Source organism: Ctenopharyngodon idella, chromosome 21 (genome assembly GCF_019924925.1).
Source record: "Ctenopharyngodon idella isolate HZGC_01 chromosome 21, HZGC01, whole genome shotgun sequence".
Taxonomy (NCBI): domain Eukaryota; kingdom Metazoa; phylum Chordata; class Actinopteri; order Cypriniformes; family Xenocyprididae; genus Ctenopharyngodon; species Ctenopharyngodon idella.
Genome location: NC_067240.1, coordinates 21033249 through 21057075, shown reverse-complemented (window position 1 = coordinate 21057075; position 23827 = coordinate 21033249). Strand labels below are relative to the sequence as shown.

Sequence of the window (23827 nt, the reverse complement as noted above, 5' to 3'; positions counted from 1 at the left end):
CAAGCCAGAGCCGTTAAATATGAGAGTTGCGACACTCTTTGATCTCGCTGCAACGCTGTCACGTGGTTCGTGTAGCTCTCAATAGTTCCAAACAAATCCGCGCTGTCAACCAGTTTGAATGGTTTTAAGCGGGACAGACAGCTGTAGCTATATTTGCAGCAATTATCGGTAAATATTGATGCATAATATACATTGATTATTACGTTGACACTTACATTACATACATATAATAGCCTTTTTTTCCTGGGGAGTGGTGGAAACACAGCATTAATAAGTTTTTGTGTTTAATTTTGGAGGGAAGAGGGGCTGCTCCCATAACATAAAATACGTTTACAGCAACTACTGTATTTGCAGGAATTTTTTCGGTAAATATTAACGCGTAATATTGATTAAATATTGAATAAAATTGATTACTACGTTGAGTACACTTAAAGTAGTGTATTGTATCTGGAGAGTGATAGAGAGACGGCATTATCGTTAACAATGTGGTCTGTTAAAATGTACAGGTAACTGGAGAGATGGTTACTGAGTGAATTAACAATGTTCCTAAATACGATCCATAACATTAACATTTCTGTTAACTGGATCCATTTCAGTATGGCTAATGTACCCCTTCATCCTGACCTTCCCTAAACATAGGCTAAACCATTCATCAGAACACACACAAATACATACATACATATGTGTATGTATGTTTATTTTTATATATATATATATATATATATATATAATATATATAAATAATATATCATGCAAATAAAGCCCTTTGAATTTAATTAATTTTGTGTGTGTGTTTAATTTTAGAGGGAAGGGGGGCTGCTCCCATAAGATATACATTTACAGCATGTACTGTATATATTTTCCCCATGTTTCTATGGTCATAATTACTAACATCCTAATGTTGTGTTAAGATACATTCATGTAAACATGCACAACAAGTGAATATCAATGAATGAAGCTGCTCAGTTTAAGTCAAGAAAGAAGTTTGGTCAACAGTGAAAAATATACAAGACAAACAATTGCATTCAACAAAACTTTTAATTATATATTATATCCAGGGAGAGGGTAGGTAAGTTTTCCTTGAATGTTCTGTCTTCAAAGAAACTCATTCGACTTCCTACAGGGAGAGAAAGATGGCAGAAAGCAGGCCAGAGAAGGAATATAAGTGTTCACAATATCCATTACATTCTTCCAGCCCAGCTGTAGGATGATCTGGAGACCTGGGGCCTGTACCATGAAGCTGGATTAGCTGGCTAGCCAGGTTCAGATTAAGTTTCAGATTAGTCATCTGATTGGCTGTTCACCACTGATGTCACACATTCATGTGCATATGCTCCACAAACTCAGGATCAAAGCCTGAGTTGACAGAGAATGTTGATGATCTGCATCATGGTACCAACAAAGCCGGATTGGAGTGGTTTGGTTTTGTCAACTCGAAACTAATCCTACAACCCTGAGTTTGTTCAAATACCATCATGGTACAGGCCCCTGGTGGTGAATCAAGAATCAGTCGAATGCTTATCCATACATTGATAACAAAAGCATTCAAACTCCACGCTATAGTAATGCTATAGTTACTTGATTTTTTGGGTGAGAGCATTCCACTGCCAGAAGCAGACTGTGGGCCTGTTTCCACCTGGTATTAAGATGCGTTTTGGCTGATCGGATCACAAGTGGACGACACTAAATACAGGTGTAAACGGGGTCTAAAACGGTTTGAGTTTGTCCACTTTCGACCACTTCCAGAAGTAGTCGAAAATGCATTCGACCGGACTGCTTTCGTAGTGTAAATGCTCATGTAGTCGAATGTGTTTGAACAGCCACTGAAGACCACCTACTCTCCATCTACTGACCTAATGTGTAAACATTATGGGAAGCACTCGAGCCAGACGGGATTTAAACTTTGTTGGCTGAAGACCCAAGTTTGGTTTAACGTACCAACGTAATGGTTCTCTCACCATTCCTGATTTCTAACACACACTCACTCGTTCAGCTGGTCTCGCGGCTGTCAGAGCAGAAACGAACACTGATGCTCTCAATATGTTTTCCTGTCATCTCTGGGTGCGTTCATATGTAAACTGCTCAAGCTTATTTTGTCCATTAGATTGAAAGATCTGTAAAAACCCATACATTTAACCACCCCCTCGAAGAAATCAGGACAGAAGTGGTTGAAAGAGGACAAAAGAGATGGATTAAAACACCAGGTGTAAACTTGTATGTGTCTCCCTCGTCCACTTGTGATCCGATCGACCAAAATGCATCTCAACTCCAGGTGGAAACAGGGCCTGTGTCAGAGGCCCCAGAGGAGACCGGGTCTGAAGTTGAGTCAAGCCTGTTGTTGCTGGAGAGAACTGGGAGTTGTAAAGAAAGAGGAAACAGTGTTAAGGTTAATACATTGAAGGACAGATTAAATACAAGTTTCCCAAACATTTTCACAAAGTTGACATTACAGAAGTGAGAGCACACACCTACAGTTAGGTCCATAACTATTTGGACATTTGTCATGATTTCTGGTATTTTGGCTCTGTACTCCAGTACAGATTTTGAAATTAAATGAGAAAAAAAAGATATATCTATATAGAAACCACTATTGTTATTCAAATTTTTATTCTTCCACACAATAACATTATGGAAGAAGCTGGGTGATTATTTAGCTAATCCAAGAAGTTATGCAAATAAGGGAAAAGATAATTTAATTTTTTTATGCTGTCATAGAGGTGTAAATTTAATGATGATTTAGCAATGAGGTCATAGTTTGTGGGGGTGTTTTTGCACTTGTTGCTTCATATCCAGATGTGTTTAATATTCTGGCCACCTCATGTATGTAAATAAGAAACCCATCTGAACACAATGTAGTGCAACATCACCTTTAACTATGACCTCAGTATTGAATTTACACATTTCTGGCTGATTATAAACGTCATTAAAGTAGAATTCATGGCAGAGCTGTTGTATTGAATTACATTAGATTGTAAAGGTGTTCCTAATATAGGGGCCACTAAGTGTATGCAACCTCCTTACTGTGTTATTCTCTGGTACTTTAATGAACTGGCAACTAAGTGTTGCTAATATTAACAACAAATCTAATAACCGAAGATAAACGTTGTTTGACAACGAACTTGTAAATGTAAAGGTAAATGTAGCCTAACTGACGTCAGGTTATAGCTAAAGTTAGTGAAGTGTAGGTCACTTAAGCTAGCTGCAATTAGAGTCTAACTAACGTTATCTTCCAATAAACATTAACTAAAGCTGGTTACATAAAATACAACTATTGACTAGATTCATGAGAGGTCAGGTAATGCGTTCAAATGTCAAAAATGCAGTAATTTCATCAACTTACCAGCGAGCGAACTTCAGATTCACTGAAAATGAATGGGGTTCAGTGCTGGAACTATCAGTGTTTGGAACTATCGGCTGCTCCATGACACGCGTTCATGGATTCCAAAGTTCCTATGGAAGTCTATGGGAGTGTCGCAACTCTGTTTTTCCAATGGCTCTGATTCAAGCTACGCCCGGGCCATCGGGCAGTCCTTATTGTTGAGCCCTTGTAACGATCAGCCCTATCGGTCGAGTTTACATTAATTAAAATGAGGTCAGATTATACTATAAAACAACGCAATAAAACTAGAATAGCTGTAACTGTACTAATAAAAAGTACAGAGTCCATTTTCACCATACCTTTTTATCATACCCTAAATCAGTCCATAAGAAACCTAGTGTGAAACTGTAGTGATAATCCAATGAAAAAGTGATGTAGTTTGCTGGAAAGGTAAGTCCATAAAAGTAACTCCACAGTCCAGCTTGTTGATCACCCTTTGGTCATTTTGACAGAGACCTTGATTGTTTGCCATGCTGCCTCCTTTATGCTGCTTTACTTCATTTTCCTGTCATGTGATCAGTCACATTCACTAACAACATTGTCAAAACGATCCCAGTTCACACAGATTTGCAAATGCGACTAAAAACGCTGTATTATGCATTCCAGGCCAGTAGTTGGCAATGTCACTTTGTAAAACACTACGCGCCTGTAGACTGAACACGTAATACGCATGCGCATGACATCACCATGTTTCTCGTATTTGGAGTTTATACAGAGACAATAACTGTATTGTTTTCAAAAACTGTTTTGAAAATTTTGCGTTTTCAGGCCCCCAGAGCGCCCTTGTCATGTAAATGAACGGTCAAAACCCATAAACAATTTTCTGTCTTTAGCTGAAAACTGTGTTGTGTAAACGGTTTTTGTTTGGGGTTAATCTTGGCATTTTTGCTTTTTATTTTATAGGATAATTAAAGGTTTTTGGACAAATCTTGTTTTCGTTTTAAGATGTTTTTTGGGCATTTTTTGGCTTTGCTTCCAGTAAAGTCTCTGCTGTCCTATACATCTGTATAATACTAAATGATTAAGGTGCCAATCTGAACTGCTGACATAATCATTACATTTGTGCTGACTCACAAAGTTTATATAATGATTGTAGGGACCATGAACATTAATTTGTAAATGTAGTTAAATTTGTTTTTTTTCCCCACAGATTATCTATGTAGTCCAGAAGACAATGTGTACAATATTGACTTCACACGGTTCAAGATCAGGGATATGGAGACAGGAACCGTACTGTTTGAGATCACTAAACCACCAGCCACAGGTGAGTGTGAGCAGCCACTTCCAGCCAGTTACTGATTCCAGTCATGTGATCAGCAGTATGGAGAGTCTACTGGATCTTATGGGTCTTACATCAATATATTTGATCTACTCTATATACATGGCATCCTCAAATAGAGGATTGCAGTTCGGTTCCGGACCCTGGCTTGGTTCCAACCGGACTGCGAGACATAATGACAACGGTAGCACCGTTTTACCATTGCTACAGTTTAAAGTGAGCAGTGCGTCAAAACAATTGAGCATTACACACCACAAGCGCTCAGGGTTGTTTATGGTAATGATCTTTCAGTGCTATATCCTCTAATATTTTTATCTAGAGCCAAGCATGCTTCATTCAAGCTTTTTCCGTTCAGTGCATGTCACTTCTCTCCCCCGCTAAAGACGTAAAGCGCCACATTAAGAGCTGACAAGGTTGTTTTAACAAAAGTAACAGAAACATGGTGAGCAGCAAAATAGATTGGTACTTTTGCTAAAACACTGCAGAAAATGAGAATGCAGCAAATACATAAATTGTTTTCTGTCATACATATGACTGTGACCGTTTAAACCAGGTTTCTAACAAGACATCTAGATTTAGCATTATTAATCAGCATTTCATAATAAACAATGTTATATTTGGGGAAATTATTTGTAGATGGCAAGAGAAGACAACTTAAACTTTGAAATTACTAGTTAACTTTGTTTTCCGCTCATGATGAGAGCATTTTGTTTAATTTTTACATTGTTTTTAGATATTTATTTTAAGCAAAATATAAAAATGGTACAGACTTCAAGAGGAAAACCCTGAACCCTCATACAGTATCTTTTCTGCCACACAGCCTTCTGCCATAAATGGATGTCTAAATGTAAAAATAATAAATAATAATAGCCTGACAAAACATCTGATCTTACCTTTTAATAATCATATCTAATTGGGCTCCACTGATGAAATGAATAACCCTGGTATTTACAGTTATTGACACAGTTAAACAGTTAATATGATTTGTGCGTGTATGTTTACTTGTAAAAACCTAAACTTTTATTATCAGAGCACACAGGCTGGCTTGATTTTGACAATCAGGTCCATGTTTTGGGCTTGTTAAGAGCCATGTTGAGTAACAGTCATTTTAGAAAAACAAACTTGTGGGTTTCACATTTGACATTACAAAGAAAAGTTAGCACGTGTGGGGAAAAAAAAAAAAAAAAAAAAAAATGGATTGGCGAAGGATTTCCAGAGTTATAGAGGTGTATTAATAATTTTCTGACCACTAGGTGGTACTGTCATGGCTGGTGAACTTCGGCAAGTTCACCGAAATAGAACAAAAGACTGACTTAGGATGCGATTCATGAAGTAACTGTGCAGTGAATGTGAATGATGTGCATTTTCTGTAGAAAAAACTATCCATTCACAGCTTCAATGAGAAAAGAGTCTGCTATCTTATCTTGACACTTGGTTACACCATCATCATATGCAATTATGAAAAGACATACCTGTTCATCAGTTTTGTAATAACTTTAATTCTCATTGTGATGTTTGTTTTATTTATTTATTTATTTTCCAGATAAAGGAGGGGATAAAAGAGATGTTGATCCAAATGCTGGACGGTTTGTACGTTATCAGTTTACGCCAGCTTTCTTACGGCTACGTCAAGTAGGAGCCACGTAAGTACAGTTTTAAAATTAGTCTGTGTACTGTATACACTACCATTTAAAAGTATGGGGTTAGTAAGATGAACATTCCTCAGATTTTGATACAAGGCAGGATGGATCCATGCTTTCATGTTGTTTATGCCATATTCTGACCCTGCTATCTAAATGTCACAGTAGAAATCAAGACTCATCAGACCAGGCAATGTTTTTTTTCAGTCTTCTATTGTCTAATTTTGGTGAGCCTGTGTGAATTGTAGCCTCAGTTTCCTGTTCTTAGCTGACAGGAGTGGCACCCGGTGTGGTCTTCAGCTGCTGTAGCTCATCAGCTTCAATGTTCGACATGTGCGCTCAGAGATGCTCTTCTGCAGACCTCGGTTGTAACGAGTGGTTATTTGAGTTACCGTTGCCTTTCTATCAGCTCGAACCAGTCTTGCCATTCTTATCTGACCACTTGCATCAACAAGGCTTTTTTGCCCACAGAACTGCTTGCTCACTGGAGATATATATATATATATAATTTTTTTTTTTTTTTTTTTTTTAACCTAAAATCCTAGTAGATCAGCAGTTTCTGAAATACTCAGACCAGCCCATCTGTCACCAACAATCATACCACATTCAAAGCCCCTTAAATCACCTTTTTTCCCCATTCTGATGCTCTGTTTGAGCTTCAGCAGATTGTCTTGACCATGTCTACATGCCTAAATGCATTGAGTTGCTGCCATGTGATTGGCTGATTAGATATTTGCGTTAACAAGCAGTTGAACGAGTGCAACTAATAAAGTGGCCGGTGAGCATGTATAGGAAAGAAATTAATAATTTTATTCATCAAGGACAGTAAGCACATTTTATAATGTTACAAAAGTTTTCTTTTTTATATAATTCCTGTTCTTTTGAACTGTCTATTCATCAAAGAATCCTGAAAAACGTCACTGTTTTCACAAAAATATTAAGCAACACAACACAGACATTGATAGTTATAAGAAATGCTTCATGAGCACCAAATCAGCATATTATAATGATTTCTGAAGCAATCACAGAAATAAGTGATATGTCAATATGAATGTAAAATGTTTTTGTATAATAATAATAATAATAATAATAATAATAATAATAATAATATTTAAAAATATTACTGTTTTACTGTATTTTTGTTCAAATAAACTCAGCCTTGGTGAGCAGACTTCAAAAACTTCAAAAATGTTACCAACCCCAAACTTTTGAATGGTAATATATATTGCCCTTTAATGCACATTTTACCTAGAAACTGTAAGGTCAAGTTCAACCAGTCAAAACTATATTAGTTCAAATTCAAATGTACCTTTAAAATAAACAGTAGAGTGAAGTTACTTAAAATGAACCCATTCAGAATATCATTAAATATTTGCATAACTAGATTATCACTGTAGTCCTGTCCTATCATATTGTCCTCTCTTGCAAAGAGATTACACATTTAGAAAATAAACAGAGTAGCACATGAAATGACAGACAGTTGATATTTATTAGTGGAGCTGCCTCATATTCCTCTGCAACAGGCGCATGTTTATTGAGGTCAGAAATAATAATCAAAACAAAGCAAGCATAAATAATTTCTCTAAATTAAACCTGTCGAATAAATCACATAATCATGCTAAAGGGCATAATGTAGAGGTAGATGCCATAAAAGTTTCTCATTATAAATGATGAATTCAGTTCACGTAATACATTGAGGAAAGGAATGCTGAACAGTCGTAGGAAGTTTAACAAGTAAACAGCTATCTAAATTTCCCCAAGTGAAGAACTATATAAATGAACACTGAAGGGCCAAAACTCTGAACTGAATATCTTGTCTACCTTGTTTTTGTGTTTTTAGTGTTGAATTCACAGTAGGGGACATCCCCATCAATAACTTCCGGATGATCGAGAGGCATTATTTCCGTGAACAGCTGCTGAAGAGCTTCGACTTTGAGTTTGGCTTCTGCATCCCCAGCAGCAAGAACACCTGTGAGCACATCTATGAGTTCCCGCCGCTCTCAGAGGATCTCAGTAAGTGCCATGAAAATTGTAAATGGAGGTTGGGAATTCTGCATGGATGCATTTTTATTCAATTCACTCTACTGTTTATGAATTTGAACATTTGAACACTTTGAAAAATTTTAACATTTTATACTATGTATGTATGTATGTATGTATGTATGTATGTATATGTATGTGTGTGTCATCGTCAGAATTATTGCCACCCTTGGTAAATATGATCAAAGACGGCTGTGAGAATGGGGTCAGAAAGCCTAAAAAAATATCAGACAGCACCTACATCACCACATGTTGTTTGGGAGGGTTTCAAGAAAAAAATCTTCTGCTTTCATGCAAAAACAAACTCCAGTATCTTGTTCAGATACATGGTCTCATGGATTCTATCAAATACCAATTTCTGCTAGAAATCGTATAATGGGTTGTGGTTGGATCTTCCAACAGGACGATGATCCAAAAACAAATCCCAGTCCCCTGACCTGAACCCTATAGAAAATGAGGGTGGTGAACTGAAAATGAGAAGCACCAACATGGACCTGTGAATTTGAAGGATCTGGAGAGATTCTGTATGGGGGGACGTTATCTGATGTCTTGTCAGTTGTTCTCCAAACTCATCAGGCATTATAGGTGAAGACTCAGAGCTGTTATCTTGGTAAAAGGAGGTTGCAAAAAGTATTGACTAAAAGGGTGCCATTAATTGTGGCCAAAGTGTATGAGAAACATTTATTTCATAAAGAGATTTGTTTACTTAAATGATTATTGTTTATTTTTTTTAATAAAAGATCAAAAGGATAAACAATGAAGATTTATTTTTACAGGCTTCTTTTTTCATATTGACACACTATTGTCTGTTTTTGCTAAATTTTGCCAATCAAATATTAGCCTAGCTATAAAGCCTTAGCAGAAGTGGTGTGCATCTCCGAGCAACACAATAGGTGTGTTCTTCTATGTGAAGTGGCGCTGTGGCTGTGCAAACGATTGGTAAATGACATACCGCAAGAGCGATTATAGAGCAGACAGCTTTGTATCCTTTCGAATCTCTCTCGTGGTCACCGATCAGTCTACACAGCGCTGCTTCAAGATATCGGCCCCTATACCCTCATTCACTATTCCCTATTACTCCACTAATATCGTTCACTTGAGGGAGAAAATGAAAATGAGTGAATTCAGACACTGAAAGTGCTGTCACTTTTACATAGTTTGTGCTTGCCTTTTAATAATCATTTGAAACTTGCAAACTGGCAGCTACAGTAGTAATGAAAAGACTGATCTTGAACTCTGTCATGGAAACTATGTACACTGCTTAAAAAAATTAAAGGAACACTTTGAAAACACATCAGATCTCAATGGGGAAAAATATGCTGGATATCTATACTGATATGGACTGGGTAATGTGTTAGGAATGAAAGGATGTCACATTGTTTGGTGGAAATGAAAATATCAATCTACAGAGGACTGAATTCAAAGAAACCCTGAAAATAAGTGAAAAAATGATGCAGCAGTCTAGTTTATTTTGCTGAAATTTCATTGCAGCAACTCAAAATGGTACTCGGTAGTTTGTTTGGCCCCCACGTGCTTGTATGCATGCCTGACAACATCGGGGCATACTCCTAATGAGACGACGGATGGTGTCCTGGGGTATTTCCTCCCAGATCTGGACCAGGGCATCACTGAGCTCCAGAACCCACTGTACCAGCGTAGGGTCTGACAATGGGTCCAAGGATTTCATCCCGATACCTAATGGCAGTCAGGGTGCCATTGTCTAGCCTGTAGAGGTCTGTGCATCCCTCTATGGATATGCCTCCCCAGACCATCACTGACCCACCACCAAACTGGTCATGCTGAACGATGTTACAGGCAGCATAACGTTCTCTATGGCTTCTCCAGACCCTTTCACGTCTGTCACGTGCTCAGGGTGAACCTGCTCTGTGAAAAGCACAGGGCGCCAGTTTGCGGACCTGCCAATTCTGGTGTTCAATGGCAAATGCCAATCGAGCTCAACTGTGCCGGGCAGTGAGCACAGGGCCCACTAGAGGACGTCGGGCCCTCAGGCCACCCTCATGAAGTCTGTTTCTGATTGTTTGGTCAGAGACATTCTCACCAGTGGCCTGCTGGAGGTCATTTTGTAGGGCTCTGGCAGTGCTCATCCTGTTCCTCGTTGCACACAGGAGCAGATACCGGTCCTGCTGATGAGTTAAGGACCTTCTACGTTCACTTGAGGGAGAAACTTGAGGGACTTGACGTTCACGCAGTCCGGCCCTGTCCGGCTCTCCTAGAGTAACTGCCTGTCTCCTGGAATCTCCTCCATGCTCTTAAGAAACACAGCAAACCTTCTGGCAATGGCACGTATTGATGTGCCATCCTGGAGGAGTTGGACTGCCTGTGCAACCTCTGTAGGGTCCAGGTATCGCCTCGTGCTACCAGTAGTGACACTGACCCTAGCCAAATGCAAAACTAGTGAAAAACAGTCAAAAAAGATGAGTAGGGAAAAAAAATTTCAGTGGCTTCCACCTGTAAAACCATTCCTGTTTTGGGGGTCGTCTCATTGTTGCCCATCTAGTGGACCTGTTGTTAATTTCATTAACACCAAAGCAGCTGAAACTGATTAACAACCCCCTCTGCTACTTAACTGACTAGATCAATTTCCCAGGAGTTTAACTGACTTGATGCTATTCTCTGATTAAAAAGTGTTCCTTTTAATTTTGAGCAGTGTTTAAATCTTAAACAATTTAATAATCAATTAAAAAGGAATTTATAACTTTATTACGCTGTACCCACACTGGACCAGCAGTTTGGGAAATAAATGGAAGGATGATTCAGCTGCAGGCACCATCTTCTGGCAAGATGCAGGAATTCCTTTGGCACGCAACTCTCACAGGGCATTATGGGTATTCTCTAGCCATTGAATGTACATCGGTTGTGCACTCAATATTGTGGGTTTGAATGAGTGCACTCGATAACGTCCACTATGGTTTCAGACACCACTGCAAATGTCTGTCTCCTCAAATACTGCCCTATTTAAGGGTATGGGGGCGATTTCGGACACAGCCACGACATTTTGTTTCTTAATAAATTTGCGTATTGAGCGAATCATTTGGGTGAACCGATGATTCAATGGCCCATTCTTAAAAAGAGCCATTTATTTAATTCCTGAATGAATCAGCCGTTTGAATGAATCGAATGAATGAATGATTTAATGACTTACTCATTTAGACATTTACCGCCACTTTCTTATTTAGAGTATCACTTCATTAAAAAATTCACATTATCTGCATATCTCAGCAGTGGTTTGAGCTCTCTGACGTGCTTTCTCTTATTTCAGTACGTGAGATGATCCTCCATCCTTACGAGACGCAGTCCGACAGCTTCTACTTTGTGGACAACAAGCTGGTCATGCACAACAAAGCAGATTACTCATACAGCGGAGGCCCGTAGGACAGCAGTGGGATGGGACTGAGGCAGAGAGTTTGACTGACAGACCTAAGGACCAATCACATGTCTTTGTCCAGCAGTCACGCCCTCCTCGAATCAGTGTCATAGACGATCACCTGCAGTGCGCCATGCCTGTTTTTGAAATCTAGTCGTCTCATAAGGTCTTGTCCGATGCATACATATCCTACTCTGATTTCACACTGCCATTGTTCACATCAGCAAATATATATATATATATATATATATATATATATATATATATATATATATATATATATATATATATATATATATATATATTATATTATATTATATTTTATAACTTACCCCAAACATGAGCAAATTCACTCCAGTCCCATGTTTTTTATGGGCAAGGCGCTGTAATGTGAATGGTACTTAGGTGTTGCTATTCATCTCGTGCGTGCGTGTGTGCGTGCGTGTGTGTGTGAGGGGGGCGTCTAAGTGGGCCGTCCTCACAGTTTAACACAGATAAGACCATTATATATTGTTGATGTTGAGTATTACTTTCCCTGTCAGAATAAGCTACATCAGAATTTTCATACTTGTGAACTTTTCATCCTAAATGGAATATAATATGACTTTATGGTGAGACCTTGACATAATTGATAGATTTGTGTTGCATTAGATATATTTTGATACGTGAACAAACTTGCTTAATTTTGAGATGTTGATTATTTGTTTGGAAAAAAACAAAAATCAAGCAAAAAATGAAGTCAAATAAATTTAAAAGGAGTTCATGGTGCACATCTGTCATGGATCTGCGGATACTAGGAACTTTTGCATTCATTAGATCCTGATTATACATAAATCATGCTGTGAACAAGAGGTTGTGTAGATAAAACAACGTTTGTGAAAAAACGTATGCCGAAAAGGGAACACGGCACACGTAACAAGCCTTGACATTTCAAACGTTCTGGTTCATGTGGTTTCTTTTTGTCTTTGTGAAAAACAAAAGGAAAGAAATATGTTTTCAGCTGTATAAAGAAAAGTAGTTCAAAGAGATCAAGAGATGGCGCCTCTTTTCATCTCTCCATCACACATTCCAGTGAGCCAGCCCCTCACGGCTGTTTAGTGCACATAGCAGAGGTTAGATTTAACGTCTTATCCAAGGATCCTTGTGTTCATAGTGCAAAAAGTGCATTTAGAAGAATGATTTAAAGAGAACCTATTTTTGGTTGATGAATGAAGGAGGCGTTCAGGACTTGTGTAAGTGTGTAAAATGGAGGAATAACTTGAAAAAAAATGTTTCTAGTCATACATGTAACAGCTTTATTTATAAAAGAAATAAATGTATATGTTGATTTTCTTTTGGAAACTACTGAAGTTGTCTTTTTTTTCTTAAAGCCATTCATTTCATCCAAGATGTTCATGTCTTTCTTTCTTCAGTCAAAAAGAAATTAAGGTTTTTGAGGAAAACATTCCAGGATTCTTCTCCATATAGTGGACTTCAGTGGGGTTCACTGGGTGGAAGGTCCAAACTGCAGTTTTAGTGCAGCTTTAAAGGGCTCTACGCAATCCCAGGCGAGGAATAAGGGTCTTATCTAGCGAAACGATCGGTCATTTTCTTAAAAAAAATAAAATAAAATGTATATACTTTTTAACCACAAATGCTCATCTTGCACTAGCTCTGCGATCCGCACGCATGACGTAATCACGTTACAAAGGTCATGCATGACGTAGGTGGAAGTACCGATCCAGTGTCTACAAAGCGAACATGCAAAGATTAAGCCAAACGCCCTTTACAAAAAAAAAAAAAAAAAAAAGTAAAACAATGATATCGGACAATTTTGAAGTGAACTAATCCTTAAAATATACTAAATATACATTTATCATCAATATTGCTGCTGTAGGTACTGTAAAGAAAAGTTCTCACAAGTTTGCACAAAATTAGTTTTATTTGACAAAAAAAACACATTCTGAAAAATGCTGAGAAGTTTACATTTAAGTATTTATATTACTTCTAATTAAGGGGATGTCTTGAACTATGCTACTTAACAAATTAAAATTTATGATTCAACTGTGTATTAAAATATATTAAATAGGCAGTGATCCAAAAAGGGATCTAAAATATAAAAGGTCTTATCCAGACCCTATAAATTAAATTAAATTTCGTGAACCAGCACAAATGGAAGACCAGAAAACCTACTTGTGAAAACCAAAGCCACAAAGTATGTAGAAAAAAGGTTCTGTATAAACCTGAACTTAGATCAGATTTAACCCACATTGGGGCAGCAAAAGCGCTACATGGAGCCAAATCACATTTAAAAAGTCCTCATACTTGAGTGACTTTAAAGATGTAAATAAGTGATACATAATTCCTAACACTAAATAGAGGCTCTAAATCCTTACCAACCACTTCATACAGTGCTTGAAAAGGTATACTCTTAAGAGGTTTTGAGAAAAACTAAGCTTTTGCTCCATAGGGCACTGATGAGGGGATGGATGCTATACACACTCTAACACTGCATACTGACACTTGTGTATATGATGATGGTACTTTTTTTTTTTTTTTTTGGATTAGCTTCCTTTCCCCCTTTCTTTCCCTTTAGTATTCTCATTACACCAAAGGAATTAGTTGTAAAGATGTTCATGGTGTATTTGTGGTATTTGTGGCATTGGCCCATGCGGGAAAGGTTCCTAGCTTAAACATGGCCGCTCCCCATGTGTTGATGCCGAGGTTGATGCACAGAATGCCAATGATGTTGAGAATGAAGCCCGCCTTTGCCTTCAGACAGAAGAAAAATACAATTATCCACTCATTTTTCCATATACAGTGTCCCCAAAATGAATTTTCACATTTCCCACTTAAACTTTATGCAATGGAACATCAAAACTCATGTAAAATGTGGTCAACCATACCATGTCCAAGACTTTGAGGTTGCCATAAGAGAAAGCGATGGCATTGGGTGGAGTGGCTACGGGAAGCATGAATGCCAGCGAAGCACTAATCGTGCAAGGCAGCATCACATAGAGAGGATGGAGCCCGATGGTTGTGGCCTGAGATCAGAGACCACGGATTATTACCACTTCCATACTTGTTAGCAAGTTAAACACTTCAGCTTCGAAATTCACTTTTAGGAGGAATGAATGTGTGTAATTTATATTGTAGAATTTGTTTGGTAGGTTTCTGTATACTGTGTACTCACCATAGAGGCAAGAATGGGCAAGAAAAGCGTGGTGGTGGCTGTGTTGCTGGAACACTCTGTGAACATTCCCACCAGCAAACACAAAATCAGAGAGATGGCGAAGGGTGGGATGCTCTGCAGAGGGGCCAGGCTTTGACCCAACCACAGCGATAGTCCAGACTCCTACACAAATATTAAGAAAACATTTATTTTAGAATAAAATAAAATAAAAAAATTAAATTAAATTAAAATAGTGGTACTAAACCCTAATGACTCCCAGGCCTCTCAATGTTAAAAACAATAATCGGAGGCCCCCTCATGTACAGTAGGTCACCTTTACATATTTTAATCATTGAATTGTTTTCAAACTTTTTTATTAACAAACTAGGAGTATCAATAGATAGCAATTATGTGTATTTTAATTACATGATTTATGATCTTATTTGTTCTTCAGTAAAAATAACAGTGGCTGATTTGGTCCTCAATTATGATCAATTACTGTTTTTTGCACAATTATTAATGGTTCATATTATCTTCAGTGTTGAAAACAGCTGTTTTTGTGGAAACCAGCATTTTCCAGCATTCTTCGATGAATATGAAATTCAAAATCATTTATTTGAAATAGAAATCTTTTGTAACATTATAAATTTCTCTACGGTCACTTTTCAATGTAATTTAATGGAATTACATTGTAATAATATTTCACATTATTACAGTTTTTACTTTATTTTTGATCATATAAATGCAGCCTTGGTGAGCATAAGAGACTTCTTTCAAAAACATTAAGAAATCTTAATTATTCCAACTTTTGACCTGTAATATGTGTGTATGTGTATAGCATTTAAATTAAGTTAATGGATCGATAATCCACTATTGTCGACAGTCCACTTTAGACATTCTACTGTAAGTAACTTTGCAACTAAGTCAACTAACTCTCATTAGAGTATTAGTAGATTGTTAGGTTAGGGTTAGTAGAATGAGTAGTTGCAAAGTTACTTACAGTTAGTAGAATTATTCAACATCAGCACACAACTTTTGTAATTTTACACATGATAAAAATCAATAAAAACACCCTAGCCATCCAAATCTCCCCAGCATTGTGGTGGAATGTTTTGCATGGGAGAGTAGCACTATTTCTCCTTTTCTTCAGAGAATGTAAAAAAATCTACTTTTAACTATAATTCCATAAAAGAATAATGCATGTAAAGAATGTACATTTACTGCCATTGTAATGTGTTATTCTGTCATCCTCTTACCTCACTTCCACTTGCCAAGGCAAATCCTCCCCCCAGGAGCAGGACTATGTTCCAGGGCATGCGATCATGCACAACCTTCCAGTTTAGTAGAGTGGGCGTACCCTTCAGTTTCTTCTTCTTTTCCTGTTTTGCTTCTCCTTTATAAAACAGATGGACCATAGCTCTGGTTTAAGACCTGGTTTAAACTGATAGCACAGTATTATGTGCGAATACTCTGAAGGCAGAACCATCTTACCTTCCTGCTCAGCTCCTTCAGCTTCTTCATCCCGTTCATCATGCGATTTGATTGAATAGAGAAAGTCTATCCGAGATGGAATGACGAAGAACAGGGTTGACATGAAAATGGCCACGGTACCATCAGTGACATATCTTTACAGAGACAAAGAGAAAATCGGAAGAAATTCATATGCATTTCATATCCAGAACTTTTCATTTTATTTATTTAAAAGTAAACTATTCCTATAAGTTTTTGGGTGAAGTGTACTCACTGTCCGTTTTTGTTGAAGAGCTCAGTAGCCCAGCCTGTCATGAAGCCTGGTTCTCGTGTGAACCACAGGATGACCAGGATCACAAAGATGACAAGCACTGCGCCCTCAGCAAAAGACATCGAACCCAACTTCTTATATTCATTCTTCATCACTCCGTAAGCATCTTTGTCTCCCTCGTTCTTCGAACCGCAGCCAAAAGATTTTTTAAAACTGGGGAAACATGGAATGAAGAGACTCCTTAAACCAACCTCAGATGTCTACCTTAAAAACTTCAGATTTAACATTATGCCCAGCCTTTTCCATTAGGTACATCTACACAATTCAAACTTTCAAGGGGGCCACAAGGTGACTTAAAATTATTTAATTTGATAATATGTAATTATTTAAATTAAATTATGTGGTAATACATACAATCAACATGAAAATTATAGTTTAATATAGTAATTAATAATAGTAACCCTTTGAGTCAAAAGGGTTGAGAATCACTGTTCTAACTAATAACACTTTCTGTATGTCTAGGATGCTGTATTTAAAGGATGCAAGTTACTCACTTAAAGCCCAAATACATGAACTGCAGCCAAAGCCAAGACAGAGCAAGCATCAACACCATGTTAGGAAAGGCAAAACCGAACCAGCTGGCAAAGTTGATCACATCATGATTTTCTGGAAAAATCCTGTAAAAAAAGTGCAAATGTGTGTGCATTTTATAATTTGGCTCCAATACTGAATGCACATTTTTATGCTGTAGGTCTAGCAGATTGTGTGCACAACAATGTATAACAAAAAAACAAAGTTTTCAACTTTGAGAGAAAAATATTTTAATAATTATAATATTTATTATCAAAATTATTTTTATTAATTCTTTTATCATTAAATAATTTTTTATATATACACAATACAGATCAGAGTCCTAAGAGAATACTTGACAAACATACTCATCCATCTGGCCCTTGAGAATTAGATTTGGTGTGGTGCCCGTTAGGGTGGCAGTTCCTCCAATGCTGGCGGAGTAACACACAGATAGACTCATTCCTTTAAAGAGATGAAGGTACTTCACTTCACGTTCTTTCCTCCTGAGTTCAGAGAGTGTATCCAATCTTGCCTTCAGATCTGGATTGTCTGTCAAGATTAAGAACAGGTGGGATGTAAGTTTAAAGACTGCGCTTTATTTCCACTGATTCTGATTGGTTAATAGTGGAAATGCTGTATATTGTCGCACTCATTCAGGCGACTTAAACCAGTGTTACACCAAATTCTGTGATCGTAGTAGGTGCTATAGTGATGGTAGGGGTAGGGTTGGAGTTAGGGTTAGGGTTGCAACAGCGTCTACTACGATCACAGAATTCGATAGGTCACAGAATTGGTGTAACACTGGCTGTACTGTCATTTCACTCGAATCTGACAATCTAGTTGCAAATGTTCATGAAAGTCTAATCTACAAATAATTGAATAAACACTGAACCTACATTATAAAACTAGCCCGAGATAAGTTAAAATCATATATTAGACACTGGTTCATTGGTTTTTTAGAAATGTTTTGAAACCTAAACAGTTTGATGTAACAAAACCTCATTTGCTGAAATTACATGATACATTTGTAAATACATTGAAGTCTTGTGAGATATTTAAGATAATGTACAGGTTAACATTATGAACTAATAAAATAAAAGACATACCGTTGGGTTTGTCTCCAGAGACATTGTCCAAAGGATGTTTGATGTTGACCTCGGTCAACTCAAACGCTTGATTATCTTGGCCTTCCCTCAGCTCTTTCTCATCAGAGTCTGCTTCTGTGGCACAGAGCTGTTCAAGAACAGCTTGAGAAATGGGCAACATCATGGCTGTGGTGGCCGTATTGCTGATCCACATGGAGAGGAAGGCCGTTACGATCATGAACCCCAACATCAGCCTGCAGAAGTTGACAAACAGGTGAGTGTGTGATTGAGAAAGAAATGACGCGTAAAATTTAATTGAGTATGATCTTACAAAGCAGGCCGGACTCCAACTATCAGGAGGACACTCAGAGCGATGCGCTTATGGAGATTCCAGTGTTCAACGGCTATAGCCACCAGCAGACCCCCAATAAACAGCATGTTGGTGTCCTTCAGATACTGAACACACACCTGAAAGACAAAGTAACACACTCATATTTGGCTCTGGTTAACATGGGTTGGCTTCAACTTCTGATGTTTCCAAAGAGCACAGCAGTAATGACTTTATGAACTTCTTTACTTGCAAGATTGATAATATTAGAGAAAAAATTATAACCATGCAACCGTCTATTACAGTATCGCGTCAGATAGTGCATTGTAGTGTCTCTGAGGAAAAATTCAGTTCATTTACTGCTTTAGGAGAGGAAGAATTGTCTAAACTTGTTAAATCATCAAAATCAACAACATGTATGTTAGACCCTATACCGACTAAGCTATTGAAAGAAATGCTTCCAGAGGTTATAGATCCTCTTCTTAATATCGTCTATTCATCTTTATCACTAGGATACGTACCGAAAACTTTTAAGCTGGCTATTATTAAACCTCTTATTAAAAAACTACAACTTGATCCTAGAGAATTAGTCAATTACAGGCCGATCTCAAATCTCACTTTTCTGTCAAAAATACTAGAAAAGGTAGTATCATCACAACTATGTTCCTTTTTAGAAAGAAATAGTATCTGTGAGGATTTCCAGTCAGGATTTAGACCGTACTATAGTACTGAGACTGCTCTCATTAGAGTTACTAATGATTTGCTCTTGGTTGTGTCTCTCTATTAGTGTTACTGGATCTTAGTGCTGCATTTGACACTATTGATCACAATATTCTTTTAAATAGACTCGAACATTATGTTGGCATTAGTGGAATTGCATTGTCATGGTTCAAATCATACTTATCTGACCGTTATCAGTCTGTAGTAGTAAACGAAGAGATGTCATATCGATCACAAGTTCAATATGGAGTACCGCAAGGCTCAGTACTAGGACCGTTGCTGTTCACTCTGTACATGCTACCCTTGGGAGATATCATTAGGAAGCATGGCGTTAGTTTTCACTGTTACGTTGATGGTACTCAGCTCTATATTTCTTCGCGCCCTGACGAAACTTACCAATTCACAAAATTAACAGAATGCATAGCTGATATAAAAAATTGGATGACCAGTAATTTCCTACTACTAAATTCAGAAAAAACAGAGATTCAAATTTTTGGACCAAAAACTTCTTCACGTAATAACCTAGAATACTGTCTAACACTTGATGGCTGCTCTGTTAAGTCTTCGTCGTCTCTTAGGAACCTGGGTGTGCTCTTTGATACCAATCTTTCATTTGAAGGCCATGTTACTAGCATCTGTAAAACCGCATTCTTCCATCTTAAAAATATATCTAAACTACGACATATGCTCTCAATGAAAAATGCAGAACAGTTAGTTCATGCGTTCATGACCTCAAGGCTAGATTACTGTAACGCTCTACTGGGTGGTTGTTCTGCTCGCCTGATAAATAAACTACAGCTAGAACTAGGAAGTATGACCATATTAGCCCAGTTCTGTCAACACTGCATTGGCTTCCTGTTAAACATCGTATAGATTTTAAAATCTTGCTAATTACTTACAAAGCACTAAATGGTTTAGCTCCCCAGTACCTGAGCGAGCTCCTAATTCATTATAGTCCTTCACGTCTATTGCGATCTCAGAATTCAGGCCAGCTGATAATACCTAGAATATCAAAATCAACCGCAGGCGGTAGATCCTTCTCCTATTTGGCACCTAAACTCTGGAACAATCTTCCTAGCATTGTTCGGGAAGCAGACACACTCTGTCAGTTTAAATCTAGACTAAAAACGCATTTCTTTAACCTGGCATACATAACACATTACCAATTTATATTTTCAAATCTGTTAAAGGATTATTAGGCTGCATAAATTAGGTCAGCCGGAACCGGGAACACTTCCTATAACACCTGATGTACTTGTTACATCAGAAGAAGAATGGCATCTACGCTAATATTAGTCTTTCTGGTTATCCCGAGGTTCACCGTAGTCAACCGGATCCAGGCCGTATCCAGGTGAGACCAAGGACCTGCGCCTTGACACGACCACAACGCAGCCCTGAAGTATCAGCAGAGATTGAGTCAACTAGATCATCCACTCTGAGGGCCTCATCGACACGACAGCCACGACACAGTTCCTCAACAGCCGTGATGAATACGATCCTCAATTGGATGGAACTGGAATAAATACTTTGAATGTTGCGATCCTGTCGGACTTATGATAGCTACCTGAATCGTAACAAAGCACTGTTGGTCAGAGGAGAACTGGCCCCCCGACTAAGCCTGGTTTCTCCCAAGGTTTTTTTCTCCATTTAAACACCTATTTGCCACTTGTCTGCCACCTGATGTCACCTGATGGAGTTTGGGTTCCTTGCCGCTGTCACCTTTGGCTTGCTTAGTTGGGGACACTTGACATTTGACTTGACATTTGATATTCAACAGTGCTTTGATCTGCCTGCATTGACACTATTCTTTTAAGAGCTGCTGTGCAGCCAAATAATGTACCAGTTATCAATGTAAAGCTGCTTTGACACAATCTACATTGTAAAAAGCGCTATATAAATAAAGGTGACTTGACTTTAAAATGCAGTTCTATCCTTTTTTATATACTACACAGTGTGTACTATGGAGCCACTAAAGGGACATGATGATGGGGGAAAAAATTGAGAAGGGAGGAAAAAATATATTTAAATGCTTGTGTTCTCATACAAAACTTTTGCATTAACCCTAAAAAAAACTGCATTCCCTCACAAAACTTTGATGGAAATAATATGAGAAAATCTAGGTAACACTTTATTTTTATTCACTTTATACACTTTATAAATTGATTATTTTGATAGTCAAAATAGGGAATGTAGTTTCAAAAAAGTAGTATAAAGTAAACCTCTTAGAAATAAGATTTTTTAATCCAATTTTGTGTAAAAATTTGTTGGCAATCCGAGAAAGAAAGTCAAGATGTTCAAAACCATTCATTCAGTAGATGGAAATTCAAGTTCAGAGCATTGCATTGTGGGATACGTTACAACACAGTGTGCTGTGGTTGTATTTCTTTATTGACAGACTCATTAGCCTGAGTGTCTAAAATCAGTCAGTTCTCTTTAAAGATGGAAAGATATGGAATATAAAGATATATTACAGTCTGTCTAGTGAAATGTTCCAAGGGTGTTCATAAAAACCGCTTTTTTTTATGGTCCATAAAGTTCTCAAATCATTAAAGATAACACTTGTACAAATAGATCTCATGCTGATGTAGGTAAATCTCTCTGGGCCTGTGATCAGTCATTACTTTAGTAGTAGTTTTCCATGTTTTCCATGTCTTTTGTGCTTGTGACCACTATAATATAATTGATCATCTCTTATAATAACTCTAATGATAACTATGCATATTTATTATAAACAATTATGTGAGTACTTTGCTTCCCCATTATGTTTAGAGATAGATAGATAGATAGATAGATAGATAGATAGATAGATAGATAGATAGATAGATAGATAGATAGAGATACTTCTTAAGTATTTTAAGAATTTGTAGGAATACAAAATGCTAATCATGGAATTTTTTCTTTGAACAATACCTTTCCAGACTCCATGATGCCCATCATGGGGAAGAGGACGACAGGCAGCAAGGCAGTGACGGCCAGCGGCATGCACTCTGTACACCAGTACAGCGCCATTAGGATGATTGCAAAACCACATCTTGCCTCCTGAAGAAGAGAATAGTCATATGTGTCAAAAGGTAAGGGAATACATCACCTATTCACGTATAGCAGTAGGACACATTTCTGTAGAAGAGAATTATTGGATGGGAATTAGATGCATTACACATCTAATATGTAATCTCAGGTCTATGGCAATCCTCTCATCTTAGCTTGTCAAAGGGGAGGAAAGGGTGGGATTTGATTATGATCTTTTTCATCTACTGAAGGGACCAGGGGTCAAACCTGTATCTCTTGAAGACCTATTAAGACACATCTATGGTTCTCAGAATGCTGATAAAAGTTACCCTTGACCATAAATGACTATAAACAATTTTTAATTCATTTACTTTTATGGATGCTTTTATTTTATGGAGGAATTTTATCACTAGAGAAAAGGCAGTATTATGTGTTTAACCCTGTAAATCCTGTAAAGGGCAATACAATGATGATTTGCAATACAGAAAAGATTTCACAGCAAAAAGACATGACCTGAAGATGGACAGTTTTAAAATGATACTAAAAGGCCTTTTACTTACTTAATTATGAATTATCAATCAGAGGGCAGAAGGCATGTAGTAGACTGTGTACAACAGGGTTTTCGGCAAAGTTTAGATCTGATCATTTAGAGGCCTTAAAATTTTGCGTTTTAAATATGATACAGTAGGCTTTATAAATTATGGGTTTAAATAATTTTAATAAATATAAACATTTTAATAAGAGTATGAAAGTACTGTGGTGCATGAAGGATTGTGTGTGTGTGCGTGTGTGTGTGTGTGTGTGTGTGTGTGTGTGTTTTAAAGAAATACAAAATATAACACTGATATAGTAATAGTTTAGCCACTTTAGGGGGTCTTAAATGTCTGATAATTCCTTTTTATTACCATTTCAATTTCAATAACTGATTCAAATAGAGAATAGAGTTTTGTGCATTATTTTTTCAGCTGTAGTTCTCAAGGTCAGAGTAACCTGGTCTCAAGATCTTGTGTAAGTGTTGGCCTTGCTTCATTTTCTTTGTTTGTGACTTGTGGATGACCTCCGCAAGCTGTGTAAATATAGTGTCAATCCTGATCTCCACAGATCATAAATAAGAGCAGTGTTTCTGCCATCATTCAGCTGCTTTTTAAATGTTCTGATGTCACATTGTCATATTTCAGTCATTTGGCTATTAAAAATTCACATACACAAAATGCAGATGCATAAAGAAACTATTTTGGTTAACATGTTCAAGAGCTTTGCAGAACATTTCCACAAAATACTCCTGCAGAAAAGCACTTACTGGAGTTGGGAGGACCAGTGGCAGGGGCAATATAAGAAGAGGGGTGATGAAGATGATCAGGTAGTTTCTGTGAAGCCATATCCAGCGTAGAACTAACGGAATCCTTGGAAGTCCCATGTCTTCTGGCCCTCGGCTGCAGATGTCAGGTGTGTTGTGGATGGAGTGCTGATGATGTGAGCACAGCAAAGAAGGTCTAG

At 37.6% G+C, this 23827-nt stretch overlaps 2 protein-coding genes across 4 annotated transcripts in view; one reads left to right on the top strand and one right to left on the bottom strand.

The window, feature by feature from the left end:
• Positions 1 to 13064, top strand: part of unc119b (unc-119 homolog b (C. elegans)) — a 39079-nt gene extending 26015 nt beyond the window's left edge. For 2 of the 3 annotated variants that reach the window (XM_051876620.1, XM_051876621.1), the window contains exons 2-5: positions 4530 to 4643; positions 6202 to 6301; positions 8139 to 8311; positions 11619 to 13064. In XM_051876620.1, coding sequence (XP_051732580.1) covers positions 4530 to 4643; positions 6202 to 6301; positions 8139 to 8311; positions 11619 to 11731 — 500 coding nt within the window. In that variant the 3' untranslated portion in view covers positions 11732 to 13064. Of the gene's footprint in view, positions 1 to 4529; positions 4644 to 6201; positions 6302 to 8138; positions 8312 to 8740; positions 8924 to 11618 lie in introns of all 3 variants that reach the window. The other variant, XR_007927031.1, reaches the window with a different exon arrangement.
• Positions 13065 to 13625: 561 nt separating this feature from the next.
• On the bottom strand, positions 13626 to 23827 carry slc13a2 (solute carrier family 13 member 2). Its single transcript, XM_051876605.1, has 12 exons — positions 23631 to 23827; positions 22232 to 22360; positions 18605 to 18741; positions 18295 to 18527; positions 17554 to 17737; positions 17170 to 17292; positions 16619 to 16828; positions 16366 to 16499; positions 16131 to 16267; positions 14896 to 15057; positions 14609 to 14746; positions 13626 to 14474 (listed from the first exon to the last, which is right to left on the bottom strand). Exons 1-12 carry the CDS (start codon positions 23745 to 23747, stop codon positions 14337 to 14339), a joined length of 1842 nt encoding a protein of 613 aa, XP_051732565.1. The 5' UTR covers positions 23748 to 23827; the 3' UTR covers positions 13626 to 14336.

Coding starts and splice junctions, on each gene's coding strand:
- slc13a2 (XM_051876605.1), bottom strand. CDS start 23,747: ATGGGACTTCCAAGGATTCCGTTAGTTCTACGCTGGATATGGCTTCAC. Junction 22,361..23,630: donor CACTGGTCCTCCCAACTCCA/GTAAGTGCTTTT, acceptor TCTCTTCTTCAG/GAGGCAAGATGTGGTTTTGC. Junction 18,528..18,604: donor GTTGGAGTCCGGCCTGCTTT/GTAAGATCATAC, acceptor CAACTTCTGCAG/GCTGATGTTGGGGTTCATGA.